The 9146-nt window shown below is 28.2% G+C and overlaps 2 protein-coding genes across 2 annotated transcripts; both read left to right on the top strand.

Annotated features, from left to right (window-relative positions):
* The first annotated feature begins 397 nt into the window (after nucleotides 1-397).
* On the top strand, nucleotides 398-1446 carry LOC107883767 (syntaxin-binding protein 2-like). The gene is made up of 2 exons (XM_029485644.1): nucleotides 398-681; nucleotides 1270-1446. The coding sequence occupies exons 1-2, from the start codon at nucleotides 654-656 to the stop codon at nucleotides 1431-1433; spliced, it is 192 nt and encodes a 63-aa protein (XP_029341504.1). The 5' UTR covers nucleotides 398-653; the 3' UTR covers nucleotides 1434-1446.
* A 4165-nt stretch (nucleotides 1447-5611) lies between these two features.
* Nucleotides 5612-8727, top strand: LOC107883764 (protein ROP-like). Its single transcript, XM_029485643.1, has 6 exons — nucleotides 5612-6364; nucleotides 6457-6552; nucleotides 6619-7087; nucleotides 7344-7528; nucleotides 8162-8313; nucleotides 8392-8727. The coding sequence occupies exons 1-6, from the start codon at nucleotides 6225-6227 to the stop codon at nucleotides 8454-8456; spliced, it is 1107 nt and encodes a 368-aa protein (XP_029341503.1). The 5' UTR covers nucleotides 5612-6224; the 3' UTR covers nucleotides 8457-8727.
* Nucleotides 8728-9146: the final 419 nt, after the last annotated feature.

The following is a 9146-nucleotide window of genomic DNA, read 5'->3' as shown; positions in this document are numbered from 1 at the left end:
GTAAGTGTTTTTTGTACTAAGCGTTTTTGTATTTATAACGAAATCCTCAATATCGCTATTAGTATGAACTAGAATTTAAAATAATATAACAAATCAATAAGTATTTGATTTTAATTTGTAGACTATAAAAATATATATTTTTTTAATTAAAATATTTTTACGAAAATTGTTGTAGTTATTTTGTATATTTCAAACAAATGTCCTCTTCAAAAATCCTTTAAGTCATATTTTTATTTATGCTAAATTCTAACGTCATATTTTCTACTCATTGCGTCCAGTCTGATTTCCGATTTTCTCCACAGCCACCAAAATGAAATTAATTAATGGCGAAAGTAATAATAGTAACGACGATGATGTGAAAAAAGTTAAAATTGTTCAAACCCCATTCGCCGGCTGGCGGCCGCACTGGCGAATCGATTTTTCGTCTTGTCCGGGCACTAGAGTTCCAAGCAACGATGGCTCAAGGCCACCGCCGGAGCGCCCTATGGTCCCGGACAATCTTCCGTTGTTCATCACTGGACCGTCGTCATTCGGAGACACGACACTGTTGAATTTTACACGATCTCCGCTTAACCACAATCAGCGACTATTGTAAATTAAAATCAGTTTTGACGTAATTTATTGTTATTACAACGTTATTCACTCGCACAAAAATGGGACTGAAGGAAATTGTCAGATATCGTAAGTGAATTTATAAGTGCTCATTGGTGGGTTGACAAAGGGGTACTCTCCCCTCCCGTAGAAAAAATTCAAACCATAATTAAAACGAATTTACTGTTACTGTTTCTTATATTTTTTTCTATGATCAATCCCACTAAACAAACCTATCTAAAAAGCAGTAGAACCGACATATTTTTGCGTCCACCACCTTTTCGTAGTATAGTTCTGGCTATCAACACTGCTACAATTCGAATTATATCATGTTCTGTAAATTATTTCGTAAACAACTGTAAAAAAAAATCAACTATATTATAATAATAAGTATGTTTCATTAGTATATTTGCCATTGTAAAATCGTCCAATGGTCGTTAATTAATAATAAATCAATAAATAATGTAGGTAGGCCCTTGCAATAAAAATGGTTTTTCAAAAAATTAATTTTATATATTTATCCAAACAACCCTATACGGTGATAAATGGCGGTAAAGAGGACAAGTGAATAGTTCTTATTAAATTATATTTTAGCGGCCCAACGGCTCTGTACGGTCTATATCGTATAGTGTTATTCGACTTACATATTAATTTAACGTTTCTTATATACCTATCTAGATATTATGGTAAATGCGATTCAACCAAGTTGCATACAAAATGATAATTCAGTCAAGAAGTTTAACTGGAGCGTTCTAGTGCTCGACAAAGTCGGATTGCAGATTATCTCATCTTGCTGTAATATGCAAGACATGTGCTATAACGGAATTACTCGTGAGTGTTAATTTATTAGTTTAATGTCATAAGTAGGTTACAATTTATTTATATGTGTGTGTTATGGTTACGTAACAATAATATAATGCTGATATAGGTATAGCCAAGCACTTTGGCTAGATAATGTTTATTTTTTTTATAACTCCAGCATTATCTGGCTAATAAGTTACAATATTAACATAATGTTAATTAAATTTGATAATGGAGGTTTTTCTTATCATTCTATATAGTATGTTTGTACTATTTAGGCAACTCGGAAGAAGTGGTACAAATTCAATTTTTTTTAGTTTATAAATTTAAAATTTATTTTGAATTTATTCCAAAAAGCTATACAATTATTAAGATTAAAATAGTGATTTATATTTTTTAAATATTAATATAATATTGATATTTTTATTAATAGTTGATAATTTATTTTTTATTTCATAATTGTAATGTACGATGTTATTCAAGTATAATAATGATACATTATCTAATTATTAAACAAATTTACTTTTATGTTTCTATAAACGTATAAATAATAATATGTATCATTTATTGCCATTGTGTCTGGCCTACTGTCGTATCTATTCGTTGCTATAGTTATCATTACCATATACCTTAATATACTCATAGATTGGCCATAGATAGGTAGTGACTAGTACCTACTCATATAGATTATATATTAATGTCATTACAAGTCGTTGGTCAATATTATTTATCAGGATTGGAACGTATAATAGGTACAGTAAATATAACAAATATGCTCGTGGGCTGGCTGAGCCGCGAGCTGTTTAGTTGGGTTTTGTTAGAGTAAATGAGGTTTAATCGAACCCAGCGGTCGCCAACCTTTTTTTACGGTGGGCCAAATTTGAGATACGCTTTGGAATCGTGGACCAACATTTTTAGAGGAATAGAGTGGTTACGAAATTGAAGAATAGATTTTAACCTAACACCGTATTGGTATTGGAGGGTATTTTTATTTAGATTTAAATTAATTCGATAATGGCAGCGCCATCTAGTGCACCAAATAATTTTTAACTCTAACGTGTGTGTGAAGAACTGCCATTGCCCTATTTCCAATTTTTTTTTTTACAATAATGAAAGGGATCCAACCGCCATTGGATTATTTTTTAGGAAAATGTATTGAGCAGCGTCAGCCCTGGGGACATAATAAGATAACAGCTAACTTTGCAATTGCACAGTAGGCAAAGTTGCCCTGCAGTCCGTTTCCGGATAAAATAATAAAATGTCCTATGTTTAAATAGGTAGCTCAAAAAGTTCAATTCGTTATTTAATATTCGTTGAACCTCAATTTGTTCAAAACTTCAGAATGTTCATTGAGCATCATGAATCTCAAAATAGGTTCTTGTGCAAGAACCACTTTAAAATGCGAATTTTGCTAAGTGTACACTTACATTTATACAACAAAAGTTGCAAGCATCAAGCTATCGTTATTTAGGCTCTACGCCGACCAGTCAGTCAGTCAGTCAGGACATGTTCGATTATAATATAATATTATAGATAATTAGGTACGTACACAACACAAAAAAAAATCAGCAAACCGATCAATCCGTTTTTGAGTTTTAGTCACTAACAAACAATTTTTGATTTTTATTATTATATATATAGCTGTCCCACTCGATGTTGTCCAGGGCAAAGATTTGTATTTTTAATAAATATATTTGTATAAAATGTATATACTATATACTATATTTCTTCCAATTATAATATTAATATAATATGTAACCACTAACCAATTTCAACCCTTAGGGGAAACAAGCATTTTTTTTTGTAAGCTCAAAGAACTCTAGTGTAGTACACACCCTTTATCTATCTACAGCATATACGAGTTGAAAAATCAAGCTAAAATACCCTTCAAGTTTCAAGTAATAATCTATTGAAATAACTTTTATTGAAAACGGTCCAGTCGTTTTTCGAGACTATATTAACTTTGGATGAACCAACATCCAATTTTAGTTGTATAACCCGATCACCCGCGAAAAAAAAAATAAAATACAAAATTTAAATTGTATAAGTATATTTTGGTTTTGGTGTACTAACCTACCTATGTAACATAAAATAGTAAAATATGCATTTAATTTTGTTATTTTATATTATTCATATAAGTTCTGGCCTTATAAATAAGTGAACTCGATTTAAATCATATACATAATCATCAATCATTAGATTTTAAATAATATGTTATTCTCTAAAAAAAAATATTCCTTTACGGCTTTACATATTATTATCGGTGCACACGAATTGCGTACCAAGTCAGGTAAACGAACCTTTTTGAACGAATTGTAAAATCATAATATCATAGGTTATAAGTCAAAGGTTAATATCACTAGTATTAATTTAATTTTGTCTGTATTCATATTTATTGGCTAATGTGTTAACAGAATCTTTAATTGTAATTTCATTATTATTTAATTTCATTATTTTATTTTCTATAAATTGTATTCTTTCCCTTATTGGTTTTATAAATCCATTCCCTAAAAATAACCGTTTTAATTTTTTTATTAGTACATATAGTGGGAAATACCTGCCTAATATTTTAATCGAATGCAAAGTGGCTTCTTTACATCTTAAAAGGTGGGAAATGGCACAAAATGTTATTTTATTTAGCTACCTGCGACCTACCTACGTATATAAGTGGCATAATACATAAGTGCTGAAATAGGCGCAAATTACAATCACTCAACTGCTCAATACTAACTACTGACGAGAATACCGTGAAAAAATGGTTTAAATTCAAAATGTTTAAAAATTATTTTAAAATACCTACCAAACAAGTTAATAATTTAATAAATTGTATTTTAAGTTAAATTATGTTTCAGTAGGTATCGTTATTTCATTGTTTTATCACTGTTATCTTTAACACAGAAGTATAAAACCTTAGGTCATTGTATATATATAATATACCTATAGGTACCTATATTAATTATAGTTACCTACCTGTGTATTTTTAAACTGTGTTATAATTTCTTATTGGTTAAGTGTGAAATTGAGAAGGATTATCAGGAGTTTTTCAGTTATATATATATATTTATGTTTAAAGGTTGTACCTACATAATAATGTGTCTGGCACGAGAAAAAAAAAATTAGAAATTTAATTCAACTCGAGGAATTATTATTAACATACGAGTATATATACACTATACGTAGTGTGTATGTCATTATATATTATTTAATTGGTTGTTCTTTTAGTTGTAGAAGATTTGCTCAAAGTTCGCGAGCCAGTAGATCTGGACGCCGTTTATTTTTTGACACCAACTCAAAGTTCAATCGCTGCTCTTCTTAATGATTTTCCCTTGAAAGGAAATACAAGGTATAAATCAGCTCACATTTACTTCACTCATGGTAAATATTTTTATATTTTATTTACTTAATAAATTGTTTATAATATTTACAACTTAAACTGGTGTAATTTCTTATACAACACATTATTCTCTTAAAAAATAATTATTGAAGGGTCATGAATTAAAAGTTTGTTCTATGAGTAGATGCTTAAAATATATGGAGTATGCTGGATAAGTATGCTTACAAAAATACTACTGAAAAAAATATTGGTTACATTTTCCTAAACAGGGAAGGGTTGGTTGAACCTGGCATTTTCAAAATATAACTTTCATTATTTGATTAAAACACGTTTCAAAAATATATACATAAACTATATTAGACTGGTTATGTCAAGTAGAGGATACATATTTATGTTTAAAATCATACATACCTATTATATAAATAAAGTGCTGATAAGAAATGTCCATGCACATTGCACACTACACAGAATCATTTTGTATTGTTGTCTAGTATATACTTATTGCTTATAATATCTAGCCATCAGTGGGAAATGAAGATTCTATTTAACTTATTAATAGTTATTAGTATCTTATTAAAATTGTGTAGATGATTTGAAAATTAGAATTTAGTTACGAATTAAAATTGACATTTTTTTTTGTCTTAATTAGTTATGCCCTAAGTTGTACCTATATTTATAAAAATATAGGTAGGTATTTATTTTCTAATTACCTTTATTATTACGTAGTTGGTAGTAAGTTTATTTATTACTTTTTTTAAAATTTGTATCAAGAACTTAAACGCTTATATTCTTATAAAAGTATATATGCTCTAGATTAAACTCAAATTATAGTTGTAGTGTTATTTTAAAATAATATCATAGTGAATTATTTATTAATTCTATAGGTATATAGATTATAGGTATTAGGTTAAGTAAAGGCAATTTTCTGTAATTTAAAATATTATGTTGATAGATATACGGTAAGATTGCGGAGAGGGTTTTATACCTGATTTGTATTATTAATTATAATCTATTTTTATTTTGCTCTGACTAACATAGTATTAATATTTTGCTTAATTTTAACAAAGCATGTCCAGAAAAAATTTTTAAATTTCTATCCAAATCACTTCCTAAGAAAAAGATTCTATCGTTCCAAGAGATAGACATTGCTTTCATACCATTTGAAAGTCAGGTGGGTGTTGTTTAATAATTCACGGTACCATTTAAACATTACTAATTATTAACATGTTTAAGTAGCTTATATTTTTTATCTGTCTATATTTCTTAGGTGTTTTCTTTGGACAGCCGCATAACATTTCAAGCGTGTTTTAATTCGTTACTTGAGAGTACTCGTATTCCTCATTTAGAAACGTTAGCATTCCAGATTGCCTCTGTTTGTTATGCATTAAATGAATATCCATCAGTGCGATATATTAAAAGAAGTAACAATAAAAACACCAAGGACTTAGCACAGCTAGTACTGGGAAGACTGGATGAACTCAAAAAATATTATCAGGGCATGGGTGATGGCTTTGAAAAAGATCGTTCACAGTTAATTATAATTGACAGGTCATTTGACTGGACCTCACTAATTTTGCATGAGCTCACTTTTCAAGCAATGGCTCATGATAATTTTACAATAAAAAACAATGTTTTTAGGTGAGCTTATAGTTATTTATTTAATTTTATACAATTTTATAATTGTATATAATGCTTACAATTGTATATCATATCATATTTTATTTGGAAAGGTTTACTGAAAACGGTGCTCAAAAAGAAGTCGTTTTCGACGATAGAGATGAGGTATGTGCAGAGCTGAGACATCAACATATTTACAATGCGGCAGAGTAAGTTAATAATCTACTCTGAAACTTGATAACATAATTTTATATCTCAGATTTATTTTGTTTTAGTGCTATGAGATTTAAATTAAAGAATTGTGTGGACTCTGGACTCGCATCAACTGTTGATGTCGCACAGAGTACTTCACTTGCTGGTTTATCTTATGTTATTAAAAAAATTCCTCAACAACAAAAAATTGTGGACAATTATTCCAGATATATGAGTGCACTTAAACAATGCGTGGATTTCTATGGAAAGCATTTAGAGGACATTTGTATTTTTGAACAAGACCTAGCTATGGGTAAAGAGGCAGTTGAAGATAAGATCACTTACGATGTTAAGAAAAAACTGATTTCCTTTTTAATGGATAATAATGTATCTATACAAAATAAGATAAGACTTATTATACTATATATTTTATTTATGAACGGAGTATCAGAAGATATTTTTAACGAACTAGTTAACAATGCTCAACTTTCACCAGCTGATGTACAAACTATTCTTAATTTAAAGAAACTTGGCGTCACCACTGATGTAGATGTAAATTATTTTTATGACTACATTATACAATTAGTTATATATCTTACTTTTGCCTGATTGTATGAAAAATGTATTGACTTAATGGTGAAATAACATTTAATAGACCAATCATGGGCCACTTAATCATATGTTGTGGACCATTAGCTTAGGTACTATTGATTCGTTAAATATTTAGTGATTGTTCATGCAACCAGGCATTAGTATTGTTTTTTAATGAAAATAAATTAATTAATAATCTAACTATCTGCTGATTCAGGAAAACAATAAGAAACATACTGTACCGCGTAAGGATCGCGTCGACGAAAATACATTCCAAGTGTCTCGCTGGACGCCAAAGATCAAAGATATATTAGAATATTGTATTGAAAACCATTTGGATCCTGATGAATTTCCTTATGTGTCTGTTAGAGAGCATTCAACTGAAAAATATAAAGCGTCTAGGTATATAATTGTATAGCTACTTCATATTAAATAGGTACCTACTAAATTATAAATTAAAAGATTAAAAAGTTTGCTCATCAAGTATTTACTTAAACAATTTGGTAATAGTTATATTTGCCACACATTTTATTATATTATTAGTATAAATAAAATAACAGTTAAATACGTTATAAACGTATAAAGTTTTTACATAGTTATTAATCACATTTTAACGATGGTCCACACAATTTTAATAACTTTTCTGGAATACCTATATCAAAATCTTATATTATAATCTATATGTATTAATGGTTAAATTAATTAATAAATTATTTTATAAAACCATTATCTCTGGTTATTAATCACACTGTACTTATTCGCTTTGCTGCTTGCTGTTATTTTTATTGGACATATCATTAAAATGTACCTAGGCACTTAATTACCTATTTTTCGTTTAGTGCAAAATTATTTTATTGACATACAAATCATTATTGTAAGTTGTAATATTTTATTTTTATTTAAAAAGGCCTGTTTTATCAAATGTGCAATACTATTGATTGAACTGAGAATAAAACAATTACTCAATAAATTGTTAAATTAAATTTTGGGTGATAAAATTGTATTGTCTTAAAAATAAATATTTAATTGTATTAGTTCGAGGTATAACGCAACGTGGTACAAAGGAAAATATCCGAAAAAAGAAGGTTCAAGAATCATACTGTTCATAATTGGTGGGGTCACGTATTCAGAAATGAGGAGTGTTTATGAAGTTTCCAAGAACTTCAAAAACTGGAACATTATAATTGGTAGGTCACATAGGTATAAGCATTTATTATAAAAAAGTGTATTCATGTAACTATATTATACTTTGTGATTTTATGTAGGTTCATCCCACATAATGACGCCAGAGGACTTCCTCAAAGACTTGTCTGATCTAAGTGAACATTAGGTGAAACATTTAAATGTTTACATACATCGACTTTTGTTTCCCAAAGTATTGCTGCATGCAGTCTTATTATTATATTTATATTTTATGATTATATGGCCATTTATATATTAGAGTCAAGTTTTAATCAGTAATCACAAAAAAAAAACAATAGTTAAAATAAGTAATTAATAATTTAATGAGTTTGAAGTATTGTGTATTGATTGGTAATTATTTTTAACAAAACGTTCCACTAATTTTATTTCAATATTTAATTATCATTGAAAAGGTTGTTCTACACGATGATTATAATTTTTTTTTTAAATTAATTATTTATTTGGTTATTTTAATAACTTGCTTATGCTTTTATTATTTTTGGACAAAATTGTGATTTGCACTTACCCATGTATTCAAAGTTATTGTCTAAGTTTAAAGTCAACAGAAGTTGCATTTGACCCATTAATATTTAAATACTTTTTGAAAAACTTCTTCTGAGTTCTTCATATTATGGCTGTGTCGTTTACCTCAATTTAAAGGGTTAGAATAGTTATGAGTACAAATAATAGAAGATTTCTTATGAATAATAATTTATTTGTACCTATAAATTATACATAAATACAATTATATAATTTTAAAAAAAAAAACTATAAGTTAACATAATAATATTAACTATAACAGTAAAACATATAGATATTCAATGTTAAGAAATTAAAT

This window comes from Acyrthosiphon pisum, chromosome X (assembly GCF_005508785.2).
Source record: "Acyrthosiphon pisum isolate AL4f chromosome X, pea_aphid_22Mar2018_4r6ur, whole genome shotgun sequence".
Taxonomy (NCBI): Eukaryota; Metazoa; Arthropoda; class Insecta; order Hemiptera; family Aphididae; genus Acyrthosiphon; species Acyrthosiphon pisum.
The sequence above is the reverse complement of the archived record's forward strand: the minus strand, read 5'-3'. Positions and strand labels throughout refer to the sequence as shown.